This window comes from Phyllopteryx taeniolatus, chromosome 19 (genome assembly GCF_024500385.1).
Source record: "Phyllopteryx taeniolatus isolate TA_2022b chromosome 19, UOR_Ptae_1.2, whole genome shotgun sequence".
Lineage (NCBI taxonomy): Eukaryota > Metazoa > Chordata > Actinopteri > Syngnathiformes > Syngnathidae > Phyllopteryx > Phyllopteryx taeniolatus.
Genome location: NC_084520.1, coordinates 16,018,992 through 16,041,387, shown reverse-complemented (window position 1 = coordinate 16,041,387; position 22,396 = coordinate 16,018,992). Strand labels below are relative to the sequence as shown.

At 43.5% G+C, this 22,396-nt stretch overlaps 1 protein-coding gene across 3 annotated transcripts in view; it reads left to right on the top strand.

Annotated features, from left to right (window-relative positions):
* etv4 (ETS variant transcription factor 4) overlaps positions 1–22,396 on the top strand; it is a 34,113-nt gene that overhangs the window by 5,837 nt on the left and 5,880 nt on the right. For all 3 annotated transcript variants that reach the window (XM_061755153.1, XM_061755152.1, XM_061755151.1), the window contains exons 4-7: positions 3,648–3,701; positions 19,109–19,241; positions 19,474–19,659; positions 19,750–20,099. In XM_061755153.1, the coding sequence (XP_061611137.1) occupies positions 3,648–3,701; positions 19,109–19,241; positions 19,474–19,659; positions 19,750–20,099 (723 nt within the window). The remainder of the gene's footprint in view (positions 1–3,647; positions 3,702–19,108; positions 19,242–19,473; positions 19,660–19,749; positions 20,100–22,396) is intronic.

Genomic DNA, 22,396 nt, shown 5'->3' with positions numbered 1-22,396 from the left:
ATATGAGCGTTTTGAGTAACGAGCATGGTAACAAAATGAATTAAACTCAGAAGTCAAGGCACTTGGCTCGTAACCTCGGGTACTGTATGTAATTGACAGTAGAAATTGACATTTTGGTTTTACCTTTTGTACTTAAGTACATTTCAGAATCAGTACTTTGAAGTACAGAAGTCGACTCAGTATTTTTACTTTTACCAGTCTTTTTATGACACGAGTGTGCGTAATTTTGTCACATTGCAACACACAGCAGATAAGTAGTGAGACTCTTCCTCCTCCTCATCATCCTCATCGTCATGATGGGTCTGGTTCATGATCAGGTCCAGTATCCCCTGCCTTCGCCAATCAAGCTAGCTGTTGACGAATGGCGGATGTGCGCGGCTAAACGCCGGACGGCGGCGTTGTGTGCTTTCTCAAAAATGCCAAGCCGAGCCCCAAAGCGAAACAGTGGCAACTTAACGGCGGGTAATGTTTTTATTATTAGGTCGCAGTAGGCCGCAAGATGCTACATTACGGAACAAATCAATGATGTGTGTCTGAACCACAAACAAAATGTCATCTGGACATCCGGTTTTCTGTGTACAGGAAGGAGGAGTGCGATGACAAGAAAAAGTGAATTATTTTATGAAATATCGGATTTCCTCTTTTTGTGCTGGCTGCCTGCTGTTCGTCTTGGCCTCACACTGTGGATTCAATGTGGACAAGCCGGACTGAGACAACTTAAAGAGCATAATCGTGCACAGGAATAATTTGAAACTCTACTCCAGGCTTAATTGGGGTTACCGTAGGATCCAGAAATCAACCTGGAATTAGAATTGGTATTAACAATCGTCTTCATCATGCTTCATCACAGTGTCATCGGCAGGTTGCAACAGAGATACGGAAAGATTGGAAGAGGCAAAGAAAGGCATAGAAATGGACATCCTTGGTCATTTTCACAGATTGAACACCTGTTGTATGAATTTGGCTTTTCAGCTCCTTGCTAGAGATCAGCAAGTTGTGCAAAAAGTACTGAAACCAGAGACAAAATATCTTATATCTGCTGTGCTGTGTTTACTTCCACACGACGCATTTGCTCGTTTTTGGCTCAAATTCTAATCGACTCTGTTCTGATTCGACGGGCAGCTGTTTATGTTCGGTGCAGAGATCCAGACCAACTGAACTGGCTGTTCTGGCTCAACGAGCGAGGAAACGTGCCAGGCGGCGTGACAAAGCGCCGGCTCGGATACCACTTGTCACTGTCGCGCTGAATTTGTTTAGCTAACCCGTGGTAGTCTGGATTCCGTCAGCATCACGCGTGAAGAAGCGCTGATGAAATGATGGGGCAGGCGGGTGGGGGGGGGGGGGGGGGGCGGCGAGTCAGATTGTTTTGTCACATCTGCATCACTTGTGGTCCAGGATTGGGGCAATCTGGACTGTGGATGGATATTTTGTGAAATAATTCAACAATTTGATATGCTCAAGATTGAATAAATAAGTTAAGGTAAATACTATTCAGTCTCCCGAACACGTGGCAAAATGTAAATTAAAAAGGTGAACTTCTTTTGCCATAGTTCCAAAAGGCATGTTTGCCGTAAACATATCACTGCTCATCAAAAGAACACCATGCATACAGTGAAGCATGGTGGCTGGAACATCATCATTTGAGGCTGTTTTTCTTCAGATGGAACTGGGGCCCTTGTCAAGGTAGAGGGAATTGTGAACAGTTCCAAATAGCAGCCACTGTTAGTACAAACCCTTCAGACTTATGGTAGAAAGCAAAAAAAAAAAATGTTTTAAATCAGCTGGAACTGGGGTCTTAGTCAAGGTAAAGATCATTATGAATAGTTCCAAATTCTTTAGGTTTCTGCTAAAAAGCAAAAAATAAATAAAAAATTGAGATGGAACTGGGGCATTAGTCATGCTGAAGTGAATTATGAACAGTTCCAAATGGCAGGCAGTGTTAGGACAAAACCTTAAGGCTTCTACTAGAAAGCAAAAACAAAAACAAACTGTTTTTCTTCTGCTGGAACTGGGCCTTAGGCAAGGTGGAGGGAATTATGAACAGTTCCAAATAGGAATCAGGGTTAGCACAAAATCTTCAGGCTTCTCCTAGAAAGCAAAAACAATATCAGGAAAAGTCTACTAGTACAGGTGAATTGTATTTTGGATTAATCAGAGGCACTTTAAATGGTGGCATGTGTGTGCTGACTCCCATTTAACATGAGTTTGAATGTGATTGGTTCATTCCGAACACGGCCACTTCCCAATTATAAGAGGGTGTGCACAATTGTGCAACCACATTATTTCAGTTTTTGTTCTTTCAATTGCATTGTACAGGTTTTGGATCACATCAAGAAGTTTTGAAATGATTTATCTTGGGCTCATTTTTGGGAATATTTAAAAAAAATAAATAAATAAATATTCTGTTTGTTTCTGTTGATTTTGGGAGACTTGAACAGGAATTGTCAGTGTACACGTGCGACATCTTGATGTGATCAGCGATTCCTCGCCGCAATTCGCCCTTCCAAAAGCGCCCGATTTAGTGAATGAAACTCATCCCGGGTGGACGTGAATGAGTCCAGTCAGCGACGGCGGCCCAGGTGCAAGCGGCCTCAGACAGGCGCTATTGTGCTGTGGGCTGGCGTTAGGAATCCCCGTCCATTCACCATTGTGCTTCGTGGACGCGGGGTTGCGCGCACACACACACACACATGCAGGTTGGAAATGAGTGCCAACGCGCCGCTGTGGGGGTGCGCAGGTCAGAATCCTCCCGCTGGGCCGTAAGCTCACAGGCATGTTGTTTGCTGCTCTCGAATGAATGAGCTAAACTCTGAGCAGAAAGCTTTTCATGTGACTTTCCATTGCGTTGCACTCACACTTACATGACAGCACCCGAGTGGAAGAGAGGACGCGGGGGTTCAAAGTAAGGTTTCAAGCCTGGGTTCAGGTTTTAACTCAGGGCTCGGCTTTCAAAATAGGGCTTTAGTCCAGGGTTATGGCTTCACTGAAGGGTTTCAAGCTTTGGTTGGGGTTTCAAGCCAGTTTTAGGGTTAGTCTACAAGTCAGCTTTAAAGGTAGAGTTTCAAGCCAAGGTTTGGGTTTTAAAGTAGGGTTTCGAAACTAGATAATGCAGAAAAGCCTGGGTTAGGGTTTCAAGTCAAAGTCCGGCTTTCAAAATAGAGTTTCAGACCAGGGTTAAGGCCACAAGTCGGCTTCAAAGTTAGAATTTAAAGCCGGGGTTGGCGTTTTAATGTAGGGTTTCAAACATTTGTTGTGGTTTCAAGACAGGGTTAGTGTTGCAAGTCATCTTGAAACTTAAGTTGGCGCTTAGTCTGGGGTAATAGTGCGGAGTTGAGTTTTTGGATTCTGCTTTAAAGTCTGGGTTTCGGTTTTCAAATTAGGGTTTCAGGCTTGGGTTAGGGTTTGAAGTTAGGGTTTGGTTTCAAAGTTGGACAGGACTGAGAAACTCAGTGTGGAGGAAATTGTTATGTAAATTGTCTGAACTTTGATGTCAGATTTCTCAAAATTCATAAGGCCCCACTGACAAAAACATTTTCCTATGTTGTTGTTTGATTTCACTTAAGTCTGTTTCTCTGAAAATGTCCCTTTTTTAAATTTGATAATCTACAACGTGGACTTATGTGAAGTTTCGTCTCTTCTACTTCCAGCTCAGGTTCCCGACAGCGACGAGCAGTTTGTTCCAGATTTCCACTCAGAGAACTGTGAGTACTTTGACTTTCTTTGTCTTCTTAGAGCTCACTGATCCATCTGATTGTTTTCGGGTCTTTTACCCCCAGAGATTTTATTGTTTATCTCATGTGATCTGGTGTCACTAGACTTGCCCGTGTTGTTTCTGGCCCACTGCCGGGACGGCGAGGTCAAACGTGGGCCAGCGGAGGTGTCTGCGGGGGTCGCTGTGACAAAAAAAAAAAACCTATGATGGAAAAAAGAATTTCCATAGTGTCTCTAAATTGTGGATTTTACATCTATCACGGGTCGGTCTGGAACCTTCACTGTAATCTTTCCGGCGAACAAAAGACAGGACACCAAAGGGCCTCCGTATTGTGCCGTGCGGTCTGCCATTTGCATGCTCTTGAAAAGCCGAGAGGGTTCTGGTTCAGGAAACCGGTAAACAAGCAGATTCAGGTCCAAAGATGGGCTTTGTGCTGGCGGGAAGATGTCAAAAGGGAAAGCAACCTATTTGAATGCGCTTCCCTTTTGTTCACAATGGCGCTTCAGGATCCCGGCGGGCTGCTGCGCCCTTGTACAAACATGTGGCCGGTGCATCTTTATGAAATATTTGGCAGCTTGGAGCAAGTGGGGGACTCGAGTCACACGACTTGACTCGAATCACGTGACTTGACTTGGGTCATACTTAAGTCACCAACTTTTGAACTTGCGACTTTCATTCATCATCTTCCGTTCCGCTTCTCCTCACTAGGGTCGCGGGCGTGCTGGAGCCTATCCCAGCTGTCATCGGGCAGGAGGCGGGGTACACCCTGAACTGGTTGCCAGCCAATCGCAGGGCACATAGAAACTAACAACCATTCGCACTCACAGTCATGCCTACGGGCAATTTAGAGTCTCCAATTAATGCATGTTTTTGGGATGTGGGAGGAAACCGGAGTGCCCGGAGAAAACCCACGCAGGCACGGGGAAAACATGCAAACTCCACACAGGCGGGGGCGGGGATTGAACCCCGCACCTCAGAACTGTGAGGCTGACGCTCTAACCAGTCTTGCGACTTGCTTGGCTAAAATGTGAAAAACTGGACTTAACGTTGACTTGAGCTACATGACAAGTATTTCCTGTTTGCATTTGAAAATCTGCATTTTCAACATAATGTGACATTTGTTTTGTTGTTGTTGTCACCTTGCAAGATTGGATAACTTGATTTATGACTTGTTGAACCCAAGTAACGACTCGACTCGACTTACTTGAAATTTAGTAGGCACTCGACTTGCTTGATTTTTGAGACTGACTTCTTTGATTTACTTATGATTTGCGCATACCGTATGCGATTTACAATACTGATATGTTGTGACTGAGCAAGATTATATAACTTGATTTACTGTATGACTTGCTGATCCAAAGTGATTACCTGACTGACTCGACTTGCTCGATATTTCCCGGGGCTCGACTCGACTTTTTGCCACAGTAACTCGAGACTCGCTTGAAATTTAACGGAGTAAGACTTCGGCTTACTTTTGGCTTCTGATATGTTGTAACTGAGCAAGATTATATGATTTAAGATTAACTTAACTCAAGCGATGACTTCCTTGAAATTTAGTGGACATTCGAGTCCACTTGAATTGAGTTTTGCCGCAGTAACTTGGGACTTGCTTGAAACTTGAAGGTTAAGACTTGAGACTTATGATACGACTTGCACATTTTTTACGTGATTGACTCCCACCTCTGGCTTGGTGGGAACTTGAAAGAAGTCACAGCCTTTGGCGGGGGTCACGGGGACATCCTGCCCGCCGTCTTTTGTGTGTAAACACGGCGCCATTTCATCCCGCATGTGTCACGATGCCTGCACGCAACATTGTCGCCGTCCATTAGGCCACAAAACACCGGCGGAAGCGCAGATGAACCCGAGGGCGCGCTAGGGGTCATGTCTACTTAACCCCTTCTGGCCCGGTCGTCCAATCGGCTGTCCGCCTGACGCTAACTGCTGACCCGACCGTGATTTGCGGGGTCATGGGGCGGCACCACTTTGACAGGCAGTTCATTTAAAGGCGCAGGGACGTTTTGTGTTGACAGACAGCGTCCCTGCTGCTCACGGTCACTCCAACTCTTCAACTTTGACCGCTGCCTATAGTGACACGCAAGGAGTGGTTTGTTCTTGAAGATCTTCTCATGGTTTTGACGACTTGTGTCTTTGACAGGTTGGCATTTTAGAATTGAAAGAATCCGGTTTGGTCCACTGCGGCCGTGTCTTACCCAAACTTTATTGAGCCAAGGCAAAAACAACCTCACAACACGCCAACTAAAACCCCTCCCGATACATTTACACTTATCAAAATTTGAGATTTGAAACACATTGAAAATGTATTTGAACACACAAAAAATAAAATGTAAGTACTTTATGTGGTGTATGTAATTATAATGGGATAAATAAAATGTATTTTATAGTTTAAGCCTTCAAGAAATCATCCTCCATACTCTGCAAACACAATAAAACTTATTTAAATACATTTTTGAAACATATTTGACCACAAGACAAACATTTTGCAACCATAAAAATGTATTGAAAATAAATAGCAATAATGCTTTTGGAAACATTTAGTTTAAAAGACTGCTTTCATACACTGTCATTATAATCAACTTATTTAAACACGCTTTTTTAAATACATTGTAAATGTATCTATCTGTTCATCGAGTTATGCCGCCCACATATAGTGACGGGAACAACCATTACTGTAAAATAGCTTTGTGTTCAGTTCAACAGGCCCTGATTAACAAAAATGTCAAGTGAATTTCGACAAGGTGATCATTATTTAAGTCTAAAAAAAATTTGTAATTTTTTTTTTTTTTTTTTTTTTTTTTTTTGGGTGGTGTGCTCTGTGCTGTGACATTTTTTTTATGTATAATATGAGCCTTGGAGTAATGAAGTGTGGGAAACTCAGGACTTGTGAACATGAAAACAATATTTGAGCACTACAAATCTTTTCAGGGATAACAAAAATGAAGAGACTATTTTAGTCAATCGGAAGTTTAAAAAAAAGTCATTTTCGGAAAAGGCGGATTCAAATACGCTGTTCTTTTGTTGCATATGTGTTGTTTTTGTTTACAAGCTTGCCTTTGCCGTTGCTTGCTCAAAGGATTTTGATTGATTGTCTCCTTTTTCACTCACTACAATGGATGATGGATTTAACCTGCTTGCAATTTTAAACATTAACGTGAGCAATATTAAGAATGGGATCAGTCTGGATTGGCTGGCAGGAGTTAAAAGTTCAACCAGTGTTGATATTCAAAGACATCTGTGCAGGTGACTCACCTGTTATTGAAACTGACATCTGTGTGTGTTTGTTTAAAAGCATAAAGCCAGACTGTAATCCAGGCTGACTGGAGTATAATTGATGCCTGCGGACGAGCTTGTTTACCGCGTTAGCGTCTTACCTGCACGGGTGTGGCTTCCGGTAGGGTTTAAAAAACAAATAAATAAATGAAAAAAAAAAAAACTTAAATAACATGGCGGAATGTCACTCTGAGGGATTGTGCAATACCTGTACATCTGTTGAAACTATCTCGTCCGCTGCCTGGCTTTCGTCTGTCTCCTTAACGAGCGCGCTCTGTTCGCATGTCACGGTGGTGCAAACGTCTGGGCGGGTGTGGGGGTGCAGGGTCGCACCCTAACATTTTGGAGTTGCTGACGGGCGAGGTGTTGATGGTGTGTTGATTGTTGTCCAATAACAGTGGGAAAAGAAGAAACATGGGGGTGTTGAACACTTTCGCCAGGAAAAGTGAGAGTTTTCCTTCTACTGAGGAAAATTGTGGGTGTTGAAACGCCCACATCCCCTGCAAGTGCGACCAAAAACTGTGGGTCTTAAACCATTTTATAAGGTAAAGTATGGGTGTTAAAAAAAACACACCTCTCTGGGTGTAAAGAAAAGTGTGGGTGTTGAACCTTTTCACTGGTAAAAGTGTGGGTGAGCTGACACCTACATACCCCATGGATGTGACAAAAAAATGTTAAACCCTTTCACTGGGAAAAGTGTGGGTGTTTCAATACCCATATCGCCCATGGGTGGGACAAAAAATGTGGGTGTCGAATCTTTTGAGGGGAACAGTGTAAGTGTTTAAACACGCACATTCCCAATGCATGTTACAAAAAGTGCGGATGTCCGACCCGTCCTCTGAGAAATGTAAGTGTGAGTGCTGCAAGTCCCACATCTCCGCGTTTATCAATACGTTTGGGTGTGCAACATCCTTCCGTGTGTGTTTAACGGCCATCAAGCCACGCAGACATAAAGTCCCCCAAAATATGTGAGAATCCAACTAATATTTTCCTCCTGTGAAAATCTGGTGTGGTCCAGATTCCCGAATTGTGTTGCGTGTGGAGGTCACGAGCCAGCATTCAGCAAGACGCCGAGAGCTGCTTCGTCTTTTGTTTACACTCGACGCGAGCCATTCATAAATTTTTCTTCCCCGCCTGCGTAAGAGGAAGTGTGGCTATCCGCAGCTCCCTCATTCGCTCTCCATTCATAAAAAAAAGAGACTACAGTTCCCCCCTCCCTCATCCTCCTTTCCAAGTGGATACTCTGAAGCCCTCCCTCCCTTCCTGTGTGTGTTGAATTCTCTCACTCTCTTTTTCTCTCTCTCTCTCTCTAACACACACACACACACACGCACACACACACACACACACACACAGTTTGAGTGTTCCAAGATGTGAACTAATCCAGCAATTTTGGAGCTCTATGGGACGATTGTTTGGTTTTGTGCCTTGCAGTAATTACGTAGGAAGTTGCGGCCATAGAGCGCCACTGCTCTCCTTTTCAGGGAGAAGACGCAAGCGAGGAGCCACGGGAGTGAATGGCGGAGAAGGCGAGCGGAAGCGTGCGGCGAGCTGCTCCGAACGCTCCTTTTCAAAAGCAAAAATAGTTCTCATACTTTCATTCGCACTTTAAGTTTCACTTCTTTCATAATTTATGTTTTATGAATACAAAAACAACTCGATGGCAGCTATTCGTGCCCCGATCACTTCAGTCTGAAAATGTTTTGGTCCATCAATGCAGGGCGACCGGGTGCGAGCATGTCCATATTTGGCACTGGTTGCTAAGCTACCAAACAGGTAGTAGCCTGGTGGCTGTTTCCTGGCGGCTTTGTCAGCTGGTTTGGACGTCAAGTAATTACAATGGAAAGCCTTGGAGACCTGTTTTAAAGCTCGTTTGTTGGAAATTTGAGGAATGTGCTATCTATCAGATGGATCCGATTGGCCCAAAGCTCACTGCAAAAACATAAAAACTTACCTAGTCCAATGTATCTCTTTTCGAGTGAAAAGTGTTCTTATTTTATGACAGTTTTGACTTCTTTCAAATTTTTCAGCGAGACTAGAAGACTTATTTTAAGAATCTTATCAAGTCATTTCATACCAGTTTCATTGGCAGAATTTTTTTCACTTATTTTAAGGCCAAAATGTCTTGTTTTAAATATTTTTTAACTTGATTTGAGAAGGTCATTTTTCCAGTGCAGGGAGGAGTAATTGCAGATATGCACGGCATAATTCATAATTCGAATAAGATATTTTGCGGACTGCCAAACTAGGGCAGACCTGGTTTGAAAACCATTTCATTAATAAGCTTGAAGGGTTAGTCGTCCCCGCAGCACGTCTCTCAGGCTCTGTCCTTGGCCCTCCTCTCGTTGGACACTGGCCGAGGCGGGTCGGTGGAGCGCCTCCCGCCTCCCCCTCCTCTTCCTCATCTTCCTCGACTCCAAAACATGCAGCTCCTTCGTCGTCTTTTTCTTTTTCCAAAATAGAGGTGCTACGCAACAGTGAAAACAGCCAGGTGCCTGCCAGAAACAAGCGCACAAGCCACCAACACGATGCCTCCTTCCTGGCACGTTTGAGTCCTTTAAAGTCAGCGCACACACGCACACACACGCGCGCAGCAGTGGTTTTATGAATGGACTGCTTGTGAAAGGCCAGCTGAGGTTGGCGAGCCCTCACTCACGCCACCTAAGAGACGCTCGTTTTTGTGCTCACTTTTTACAGCATTATGTCGTCATCGTTTGCACCGTTCCGTCCAATCAGCGTAGAATCTGACGAATGTCAATTATTTACGGTGTGTTCCTCCACAAATGTGCAATTCTACTGCTATTCGAGAGCCTTGTCTAATATAAAAGTGTTGCTTTGTTGCCATCTGGGTGCCAAGAAACTATGTTGAGGTGAGGAGAGGACCTTTATTTAGTCAGGCCATAGTCCTGTCTAATAGAAAAGTACTGATTTGCCTCTATTGTGGCATCTATAGGCATTTATAAACTTTTTTAGGGGCGCTTCCGTTACTGGTGGATTTTTGCTCCCTCGGCAAAAGTACTCATACTCTGTACAAATACTTGTGTAAAAAGGACTCCGGTAAAAAGTAAAAAGTAGAGATTCAACTCTGTTACCTAATAAAAGTGAAAGGGTACAGACTCTAAAATGTACTGAAGTAGAAAAGTAAAAAGAACAAAATAATTTTTTGGGTGTCAATTACATTACATTTACAGTTTTTAGCCATGACCATTATTCTGGCATTTATCAAATAGAAATAATTTGAGTAATCCTAATTGAGCTAAAACAGGAAACGTTTAGTCTGATTGCAGGTCAGACAATCTGGGAAAAAAAGCGTATGCATCTTTTTACACAGTCATGGCTAAAAACATTGGCACCCCTGCCTGGCGTCACTGGGTGCCATTTTAGCCACGCCCCAAAAATCAAGAAAACATAAATGGTGAAAAAGAGTTTAACGCTATAGTTCCACAATTCAGTACTACATTGTTCTCAGTCTCTCCACTTTTTAAGCAATTATCTTCAAATTTGTATAATTTAGAAACAAATCTTTGAATTCACTTTACATGGTCTTTAAGTACAGTAGTGAAGTAGTTGTAGAAGACGGCCTGACGTGCCGCTTTATTGGTGTTAAGCAGTTCAAGAATTACTTGGATGTGAGGAGGAAGCAGCATAGCTTTATGAATGGGCAAAAGTGTGCGTTTGCGTGTGTACGCCCCTAATTCTCTTTGTGCAACCATGGAGTAAAGGCTCATGATGATGATAAGGAAGAGGTGACTTGCAATAAAGTCGTCATGTGCAGACGGGCTGATGCGTTCAAGGGTTGACAGGAAAGAATTTCCTCTCAATGCTTTCGTTTCAGTCCTCGTTTGTTTGTTAGCGCCCCCCCCCCCCCCCCCCCCCCCCCCCCCCCCCCGAGTATGTCTAACTCCAATGGTCACAAAGTAACCATTGGCCACCATTCCAGTTTGAATCCTCTCCCCTTTCCACACACACACACACACACACACACAGAGTGTGCACGATTATGTTGACCTGCTGACACAAGCCGGTAGGCGTGCTGGTGGGGGTTGACGTGGGAGCGCTGGGTGTAGCAGAGTGTTGCGCATCGATCCTCAGCCGCCCCCCACCACAGCAACTGATAGATGACTTGATAGCGATAAAGCGCAGATAAATCAGCTCGAAGAAAGAGAGGAAAGACGTCCGGGTCAAACGTGTCGTGGAGCATTTGGAGATCTCCATCATGATATTAAGAGGGGCTGAGTGAGGGAGTGGGCCCTTGTTAGAGGATGAGCAAGAATTGTGTGCTACTTATTTCAAGCCAATGGACTCCTTCCATGCTAAAGTGAAGAGCTTCCAGAAGTCCTTTTTCATTGTTTCTAGCTAATCTCATATGAATGATATGACATTGCAGAGTGCACGATTTTTTCTTTTTCTTTGAGTCAAGTCAACTTGGCAAGTTAAATATCAACTCATAATGTACATGCATTCAGCCACGGTATATTCGCACATTAGCAACTTGGCATTCAGTAGTTTTACTCATGTCAGCTAGCTATCTTAGTTACAGTTGCTCTACTAACACATTCACAATCAAATGCAGTAGTTTGTTGATAGTCCCAAACTAGTCTCTGTATCATCCATTACTTAATTGTTTTCTTAATTAAACACGTAAAGTATGACCATTTACTAGCGAGTTAACTATTGTCAGGAATCCCACATCGTTTCTCGGCAGGACACGCCCCGCTGCAACATGATTGGCTCCTGCGTCGTGGGAAGGGCAGGCTGCGCAGATGTAACGAAATGACCATCCCGAACATTTGTATGAAATGAAGACAAAGAAGTTTGTGTTCTGCCTAGAAACTATGTGGGAATCCTAATATTGCTTTTTCTTTAACTATGTAACGCGTACTTCAACGTATGCATACTGCGCTTCCCATACACTAATCCAACGCTTCAGCCCCACAGTAATCCCTTCAAGCAGCAGGAGCTCGTTATATCGTCTCAGTAACGTGTGGATGCATCGATTTGGTACATTAAACATTAAGATGGGGGTGACTATATTGTGGAGAGGGATTGGGAGTGCGGAGTCAATATGGTGTCAGATTAATGACATCCCGCCCTGGCCTGTAACGGGATGTCCCTCTCGCGGAGCGCGTCCCGGGACACGGATGTATTGTCCTGCACCGTGAGCGTCAGATTTACGGCGGCTCGATGGCCATTTGTCAGACGCGCAAACGCGGCACATTTGGAAGTGAAGTGGACAGCGGGGGGAACACGTCGGAACGTTGACACATCACGTCAAGGCTCTTCGGCGCTCGCAGGGTTTATCGCCCTCTTTAGTGTGGGACACATCCATAACAGTCGTTTCCTTTCCTGCAAAAAAAGCAATCATTCACCAGGCCATGATCTGTAATCAGACGTGGCAAAAGTACTCACGCTGTACTGTAAGTAAACATACTTGTGTAAAAACAAGACTCTATTGTAAGGACGGATTTAATTACTGTAAGTGGTTCTTTGACTTAAATTATTTTACATTCATTGTGCAGCTCCCTCTGGTGTTCGTCTTGGCCACCAGGAGGCAGTATAATTCATGCATGCAAAAAAAAAAAAAAAAGACGGTCACAACTTCTCAGTAAGCTGCAGGAATATTTTATTTTTTTGTTTTGTTACCAAAGATCAAGAATATATGCCTGCAAGTATTGGTATATTGTCTGTCTACATGTGTTGCTGCACCATTTGAGTTCAAACATCCGTTGCTTAAAGGGTCATAACACAATCTGTGAGATTGATGCTATTTTCGTTAGCCCGTCTATGGTGTTTTGCATTGTGTGTGAGCATTAAGCTAGTAGACCTTCGTCAGACAAAGTTATGTGGTTAACTTAATACACGTTTTGGTTTTTTTAAACTAAATAGTCAAGTAAAGTACAGATACCTGAAAAGTCTCCTTAAATCTATTTATGTAAATACTTGCCACCACTGGCCGTAATGTCGACTGATGTGTGGCGACACACTCGGACAAGTCGCTTCTCACCCCGAAAAACAAGAAGTGCAATTTTCACACAGGGGGAAGTGAAAGTTGTGACATTTGCAGAAACCCACGGCAATGTACGACAGCCGTCATGCACACGCGCTTCCTGTTAGCCAACGATTTAACCTTCGGTGTGAGAAAAAGGTTGGTACAGTACGACAACTCGTTTTTCCCAAACCTTGAATATGCTGATGATGTTACTAACCACCTTTCTCAAAATGTAACGTCTGATTTTTTTCAGATTCTCACAACTCACCGTCGTATTATGTATGATAAACTTGACAAACCAAATTCTTTTGTTAGAAGACGGTTGGTTACAGTGATATTACCCTTTACTGTATATCTTAAACAGTTCTTCCCGTTTCCTTAAGTTATCCCGTGCCACATTCAGCACAGCTTTTCTTTTTTTGTCCAAGCCCATTTCTAAGAAATCCCTCAAATTTAAAGCTCCCATGTTCAATCGCTAGTTTAATACGCCAAATAAAATCGAATTTATTACGCTGCCATTGATTAAAATGGTAGGAAACCTTACCAAACTCTTTCTCAAATTTCTGAGACCCATGAGTCGTTTAATATGCAGAATGTATCCAAATGTATCTAACCTAAATATTTTTCATCGTTGTTGTGTTGAAAAAAAGATAATAAAAATCCATGCTTTCAATCTTGTGGCAACCAAATGTGCCCACAGACAGAAAAGGCGTTTTACAACACTTCTCAAACAGTTGAGCGTTCAAGAGAGTTAATAGATTTTTTTTTTTTTTAACTACTTTCAACACTTTAAAATTGCTTAATAATGCGTGAAATTAAAAGATGATGTTGGAACAGACCAGTAGTATCAATTTGGGGGTGGGAAAAACCAACAACATGAAAAGCGAAGTGTGGAGAGTCTCTGTTGCGGAAATGCACAAGTGAATGGGGCGAGCATTGCCACGAGCCTTTCATATATCCACAGGCTCTTCTTTATTTCTTGCCCGTTTCCTCCCGTTGTATTATTTCAATATAGCTAAGGCAATCCGCTTCTTCCTTGACACCATGCTGTTTGTGGTTAAAAAAAAAAAAAAAAAAAAAAAAAAAAAAATGCAGTAGTATATGTGGAGCCCCAAAAAGTTTCCTGATAAGTCCCCAAGCGCTTGCAGTTTTTAAAATGTTATTTCAGCGAGTTGGTTATATGTGCAAGGGTCAATCGCCAGGTTTGCGGGTGTGACTTGCCAACTGAATTTTGTTGTTGTTGTTACTTTTAATTGGGTCTTGTTTTCACTGTTCTATTGTTGCTTTGTTTTGCTGTCTTGTTTAATTTGCTTGTTTGTGTTGTCTGTAGTCCTGTTCATTTGCAACTATTATGTTTGAGCCCCTCGAAAACGAGAGCATATCCCAAGAGGTTACTCGTAATAATCAAGAATTGACGTAAAACAAGGCGTGACGCGCACTCGCGTCACCTGTCTGACTTTCCCGTCAATCTCGTTAAAAATGTACCCATCAGATAGGCGAGCGCTAATGGATCCGTTGGCGAGATGACGACCACGGCGAGCTGGTTGCGCTCGTCCTCGCTGACTTCCTGATTGCGCAGCGACCCGAGAAGAGCGCACCTGTCCCGCACATGTTTCTTGCGATGGCGCTCTGTTGCCTCACTTCCTGTCTCTCTCCATGATTTACAATGCCAGATAACAGAATAGATTGATGACATTTGAATTGCTTTTGTGTGCTTTGTGTTTTTTGGGTAGCATAATTCTGTCGCCTCTTTTACAGAGAGATCATTTCACGCAGAACCCAGCAAAGTGGGATATTGCCGTAATTGTGCTCTTTCACACAACCACACAGCGTAATAATTACGGCGGTGTCTTGGGATACAAGTGACGCAACGTATGAGTTTTTCAACAAGCAGCAGTTTGGCAGAAAGTGAAAAATTGTTCAAAAAAGAGGCTTGGAGCAATGTATTGACACTCCTAGTTGAAGTTGACTGTCAAACTAAGAATTACACCTCCAAAGGCAGAAAGATTACCTGGATGATTTAGTTGTAAATGGTGGTAAAACGACATGTTTTCCAGGCAGCGTGAAAGGGGGCTTGTACAGTGTGTACTATTTAACTGTGTCAAAAACATCCAGTCAAATATTGAATGATTGTGTTGTTTTGCGGCTAATGTCATTAGCCATTCTTGTCAATCAATAGCTTCCTTTTTAACCTTTCAAACCAGCGTGGCATAATTGTCTTCAGTGGCTTCATTGATCGAAAGCATTTGGCGTGCGCGCGGGGGGTTTACACACATGAGCAGCACATAACCCCACGAGATGGAGTTAAGTGTAAGAACTCGCGTCTTGTTGGTGCATTTGTTTCTTTTTTCTTTTTTTACGTCACAGGTTTTTGGTGGTGTTTGACATTTGGGCTGATGTCCACTGATTTACAGCCAGCGAAGCTGTCGTGTGCTGCAGACTTCCAGAAGCTCGAGACTTGGCAAAGTTTAGCATAAACATCCCGTTTAAGACTGTCCAGATCCAGTTCTGTCTTCACTTTGGGCGTCCCTACAGCCCGCCCTTTCATGGCTGCAAGAACTTTATCAACCGTAACACGGGGAACTCATGGCAAGGACTTGTTTAGCTGATATTGAGATACTGTCATGGGCCATTACAGAATTGCGGGCTTGGATAAACAGAATGTTTTTTTTTTTTTAAACATTAAATTTGGTGGTATTATTGTATTTCAGGTAATTGCATATTGTATGTTTTGTGTTGTTGTTTGGAAGCATAAACAGCAGATTTCTTCCAAACTCGGTGGAGCGGTTTAGTATTAGGCCTTAGTAATAGCAATTCCGTTTGGCTTTTTTATTTATTTATTTTATTTTATTTTTATTTTTTTGTAGTAATAGAATTTGGTGGCGTTGTGGGGTCAGGTGTCTGTTAAGGGGATTTGCAAAGTATACTTCTAGCAAGATCTAAAAACAACCAAATTGTGGCAGATGTTCCCCCAAAAGCAATTTTACTGAGCATGGCAGAAGTCTTTGCATCAAAGAGTAATAAATATATCCTCGTTGCTATGATTCATGTTTATCATCAGAATGGTTCTATATTATTATAAAAGAAATAATGCAGTAATAATAGAGAGAGTGGCGAAAGAGCGTTTACAATGTAGCTTTACAGACGACTGTCATTCATGGAAGCTTATTTTAGTGAGTCCCTCTCATCCGCGCTTGTGTGTTTTAGGAATCCCACAGGAATCCACTAGACATATATTCCCACTAGTGTGCCTCAGCTGAGAGGCCCATTGTGTGCTGGATGGATTGGGTGGGGTTGGGGTTGAAGTTGGAGGGGGGGGGGGGGGGGGGGGCTCTTGTGATTTGTTTGTGGTGCGTGTGTGTTGAATGGGAAGCCCACTAACCCTCCCCCCAGCCCTTCTGATGTAATGATCCCTTCACTTCCCAAAGCACTCAGCCATGACCATCACCTTTCTCCCAGCATCGTCCACCCTTTACCACAGTCTACATTTACATATGTAAAAGTACGCCCACCCTCCCCGCCCCGTCTTCAGCCGGCCGGGGGTCATCCCCGATTGTAGCCCCCGACAATAGGCTGGGATTGGCAGTTGCTATAAAATTGCAGCAAATAGATAGGACCAGTCAATTAGTTCATCACTCAAAAGAGCTGCCGGGAATCTTCCACAGTTGACGTCTGGTATATTTCAATGCAAACATCTGCTTTTTTTCATCTACGATCCTTATCATTAGAACTGGAAAAGTTCCTGGCTCTCCTAATAAAGTCCTTGAGCCAGAAGTGAGGGACTCGAGTCAGACTTAAGTCGCCAATTTTAGGACTTGGGACTTGCTTGAGTAAAATTTATGAATTTATGAGGGATGGACAGAGGCAATTAATGTTTCATGAATGAAAGTATGCAGACCGGGTGATGTTGTTTATGTGTGCTGTTGAGGATGACACCCAGACTCTTCACTTGAGGGGAGGGAGAAATGGAAAAACTGTCAATTTTGGCGAGCATGGAATTGGAACCTGGAGTAGGAGTAGGATTTTGGTTTTTGTTGAGTTGGAGAAAGTTGGATGAGAACCAGTGTTTGAGTGCAGAGAAAGCAGTCAGTAAGGGAGGAAGGGGGAAGAGTGGCGGTGGGTTTAGTGGAGAGATAGAACACGGTGTCATCCGCGTAACAGTGGTAGTGGAAGTTGAAGTTATGAAAAATATTGCCAAGTATTAGGACGTAGGTGACAAATAGAAGGGGTCCAAGACAGAGCCCAGGGGGACTCCAGAAGAAACGGCGGATGGATGGGATTTGAATGAACTGATGGTTACGCATTTTATTGAGAAGACAATAAATAGACATGTAGACTGGTTTGGGCCAATTAAAACAATGTCATTGCGAATACGCTAGTACAGCTAACTAACGCAAGTACAGATACTGAGTGCAAAGTGGCGAATATCCAAATATATATGACTGAGCAATATTATATGACTTGATTTATTACTAATTTGTCGTGCCTGCAATTTAGTGGGGACTCGACTTGCCTCGCTTGATTTTTGTCAAAGTATCTTGGGACTCGCTTGAAACTAGAATGTTTAGGACATAACAAAGCATCGAAAAAGGAGCTTGTATCGCCCCAAATAAAAGGCAGGAAGGGACCTGAGGAACATCACTCTCTCGCTGCTTCCGTTTACAAGACTGCCTCTGCCTTGTAAATGGAGACACCATCATTTACTCTATGCTCGTTTTGTTTTCATTCAGGGATTATTTTTGGAAGTGCATGTTTGATTTGAGGAAAGTCTCCACGAGCGACTCGATCGGAGATGTAGACAGGCCCGCCTCTATTCACGTCACTTCACGACTCGAAACGTGAGCTTATGTGTCGACGCAAGAGATGCCAGACGAGGAAAGCATCTATTTTTGCAGGTGGTCGTCGCGGTATTTGATTGACAGCTGAGCGGGCCGTGGTTTCACTGCAGTCAGTGGACACGCCCACAGCTGCTCCTGTGTGAGTGCGCTCATTTTGTGTGTGTTTTACTTTCATCCGGCATTCAATAAACTGCTGAAAACTGGATAGGTGATCGTGGCTCTCCTTTCCCAAATGTGAGGGCATTACAGTAAGTAAGTAAGTATACTGTTAAAAAAAACAATCGATCCAAGGCGGTGAAACAATCAAAAGTGTTGCTAATTTACTCTTCTTGTGTGAACAGAATAGTATTTAACTTGATGGAATCCTCTCCAAAATCATCCAGCTCTTCCACTTTCAGGCCACACATGCTTGTTGCTCCACCATTTTTTCTGAATGAAGCGCAGCGTGAAATTATCTGCCCCCCCCCCCCACACACACACACACACACACACAGACGCAGGTACACACCCACAGAGATTCCAGACACACACATGAATGAATGCACCCCTCCCCCAGCTGGAAGTGCACAGCTGCTGCTGTTTACCCTGTCGGGACCAGAAAAACATCCTGTACACGTCTCGGGCCGAAAGCCTCCCCTCGCATAATAAACACCAGCCCTCGGCACAGCTTGAAGCTTCACTTGGGGTGTTTTTCTTTTGAGGGTGCGGCGGGGTGCGCATTAGAAAGTTCTACCAAAAACGCCCCCCCAAACCACTCTCCCCCTTCCCCTTTTGATTGACAGCTTGGTTTGTACGTGCAGATGTGAGGCTTCCGTATCATCGATGTCAATATAGAGCCGACGCGTGACCGTCAACATCTGGATGCAAATAGAAAAGAATACCCACTTTGTGTGCGTGTGTGCGTAGCTGGCACGCAGGTGTGACGTTTGCTGTCGTGGCAGACTCGTCCGCTGTTGTGTCTGAGAGAGTCGAGGCAGGCGAGTGGGCGAGGGCTCTTTGGCCTGGAATGCGTTCACTATGCACATACACACGCAGGCACGCAAGCGCTGTGTTGCATGTGAAAGATGTTCAAGTATTTGAATGTAAATATCCTGTCCTTGTGTATTGTGTCTTCGAGTGTACTATATTGTTTCCAATTTGCGCCATTCCCCACATTCGCCATCCTAAATTCCCATGCAAATTAACCAAAAACTTTCTGGAAATGTACGGGAAACTGCCCACCCCTTAGCCCTAGCCTAGTGCTAACTGTGTTTCTTTTCTGTGTTGTGTGTGTATTGATAGCGGTGGCCTTTCACAGCCCGCCCGTCACCATCAAGAAGGAGCCGCAGAGCCCGGGCTCGGACCCCAGTCAGTCGTGCAGCCACAAGCCCAACTTTGGCTACGCCGCAAGCGGAGAGCAGTGCCTTTACGCCAGGTTCGCATGGTTACCACGCCCTCGTAATCTACTGTACATCTTGTTAAGCCCTCACCACTTTGCCACATCCAATATGGTGGCGACAATGAGAGTTCGGCTCATTGGTGAGCTCGATGTCGACCCTCGAGCGGCGTCCGTTAGTCGTGTTTGTCATATTGACTCAGAAAAGCTCGTAAAACCAAACCGCAGCCCAAATTCCATCGACTCAAACAAGCGAGTTCTTCTTCCGTAGTGCCTATGAGCAGAAAAGGGCCGCCGCAGGGGCGACCAAGCGGTCCTGCCCGGGCAACCCCATGTCCCCCATGCAGCAGCATTATTCCCCGAAACCCGCGGCGACCGGCCGGCCCGACGCCGGCTACATGAACCCTGCCGCCGCCTCGCAGCCGCTGCCCAGCAACGCCTACCCCCTCAACGCCAGGTGACCCGTGCCCGTCACAATTACACCTTTATTATGCAGTCCGCCCAATCTTTTTGAGTTGGAAACGTCAATCTTGTCGTTCACTTCCAGATATCAAGGCCCCTCGGGTGACCCCGTGTGCCCCCAGTTCCCTGCACCCTCGCAGGCCTTTCAACGAATGCCCTCCGCCCCAGCGGGACACGGCAGCGGTGGACTTCCGGGCGGGGGCGGGGGCTACCACCGGCAGCACTCGGACCCCTGCATGCCCTACCTCCAGCAGAGCTTCAAACAAGAGTACATGGACCCCCTGTACGAGCGGGCGGGTCACGTGGGGGCGCACTGCGCGGGACCGGGGCAAGGCCGAGGGCACGGACCCCAACACCCGCACCTGCACCCGCACAGGTTCCCGCCGGCGCACATGATGGTCAAGCAGGAGCCTGCAGATTATGCCTACGACACAGGTGAGACGCCGCTACGGTGGCCCGCACTGATCAAACCAAGGAATTTCACTCAAATACTGCCAAGGAGGGTTAGGGCCACACTGAGAAGAAAACAACACCTGAGGGGAAATCAGTCTGACATTTTGTATTATTATTATTTTTTTAATAATAAAATTCATTTTTGGAGAAATAAATCACATTTTCTCTAGATTAATTTAATGTGTAAAATATCATATTTTTATAGAAAAGAAATTCACTTTTCTAAGGAAAAGGATTTCAAAAATGTTTTCGTAGAAAAAAATGTTAAATCACTCCAAAAAAAAAATAAAGTAATTTAATCTTAGGAAGAAAAAGAATTGTAAAAGAAATTAAAATCATCATTTAAAAAAAAAAACGGTTGTATTTTCTCTTGAAGAAAATTCTTATTTCTGTGAGGAAATTACATTTTATTCTTATGGAAAAAAAATTCATTTTGTAATGATTTCTGTCTTTCAGGGTTTTTTAAAATAAGTTAAAATACTACCAAAGAGATTTATGGCCACACTGAAAGGGGGAAAAAAATACAATCACAATCTTGAGGGTGGGGAAAAGTTGCATTTTGTTTTTTAGAGCTGAAGTTGTATTTGAAATATTATTAATACCATTTTTTTAGAAAGATTTATGCTAAATTTCTAGAAAAAGTTGTATTTTTAAGAGAATTTTTTTTATTTTTTATGGTAAAGTCATTTTATTTCTAGAAGTCACCTTTGTTTTAATTTAAAAAAATTAGTTTTGTAGGATAAAATTGGGATTTCATGAGAATAAAGTCATTTTTTTTCTTGAAGAAAATTATTTAACCTGGAATAAAAATCATCTTTACTATCATAAAATTATGTTTCATTCCTCAAAAATTAAAACAAAAAATTCTCAGACAATTGATTTTTTTTTCTTGGAGATTTAAAAAAAAAAAAAAAAAGAACATTATTTTCATAATACTTTTTTTTCTTGGAGATTTAAAAAAAAAAAAAAAAAAAAAAGAACATTGTTTTCATAATACTTTTTTTTTCTTGTCCAGTCTAAAAACACACGAAGCTCATTCGGATTGCAAGCAAAATCTCATTATCAGTGTTTGCATTGAAGTGTTTTAGGCGAAAAAAAATAAATAAATCCAAAATTCAATGAGATGCTAAATCCTGGTGAGGCAAATCGTCCGAGTTAGTTTTTTCCCCTCTCAGCCAGCTGGGGAACAAAATGTCCACGTAGAAACAAACTTATTCTCCCTGAAGTGAACTGGACTGGACTCCTCCCCTCCACTGCGCGGACACTCAAGGAAGAAAAAAAAGAAAAGTAAAGAACGTTCTTTTCTGGTGCGTTCACACCTTCTCTCGCCCTCCTTCTTTCCTTCCTTTCCAAGTCTTCCCTCCGCGCCCTAATCCCGCCTCTTTTCCCTTTTCCCCTCCCTCCTTGTTGCGGTGGAGGAATTTCATTGAGAAAGTGGAGGGCAGAGGAAAGACTAGAGTCCCCGACGGAGGCTGCGAGGTTTCGCGTTGCACCGGCGGCTTCCGATGAACTCATAATGGAAAAATGAGCGTGGCCGCAGTAACCCGAACCTCTCGCTCGTCGGGCTTTGGGTCGAGGAGGGGGGATTGGTGGGAGGCGTGGGTGTACAGGGTACGGAGGAGTCTTTTTTTTTTTTTTTTTTTTTTACAAGCTCCAAGCACAAATCGACTCTTCCACTCAAAACGAGCTCCAATTTACAAAACAAGCAAAAAATGAAATATAACACTTGGATGAACCTGGCGGGCGCAAGTCAACGTTTGCGGACGCACCCCAGCCGACCGATCGGCAATCGGCGGCGAGTCACGTGGTGGCGCTAATATTGCAAATGGCGCAAAATGAGCCGTTCTCAAGGTGCGGGACGCGGGCTCGCTCTGGTGCTATGCCCATGAATCGCTGAATTAAATATAAATAAAATGGACAATATTTAAAACGTGAAGTGCAATCAAACATATCTGAAGGAAGTTTGTACTTACTGTATTCATACAGACTGTTTAATATTAAAAAAAAAATACAAAACATTTTTTACTTTTGGTGTATTTTAAGTACAGTACGATTGTACATTTTGCTATTTGCTAGGGATAGGGAGGGGACGAACCATGAAACCCCCCCCCTTTTTTTTTTTTTTTAAAAACCCAGAAATACAGCTAAAAAAATCTTTTTATTTTGCAACTTTTTCTGGAAAAAGGCTTTTCCAAAGAAAAAAGTCCACCTTTCTTTCTCAAACAATAACTTATTTTTTTCTTGTAAAACAAACTTTCATGGAAAGTAAAAAATAAATC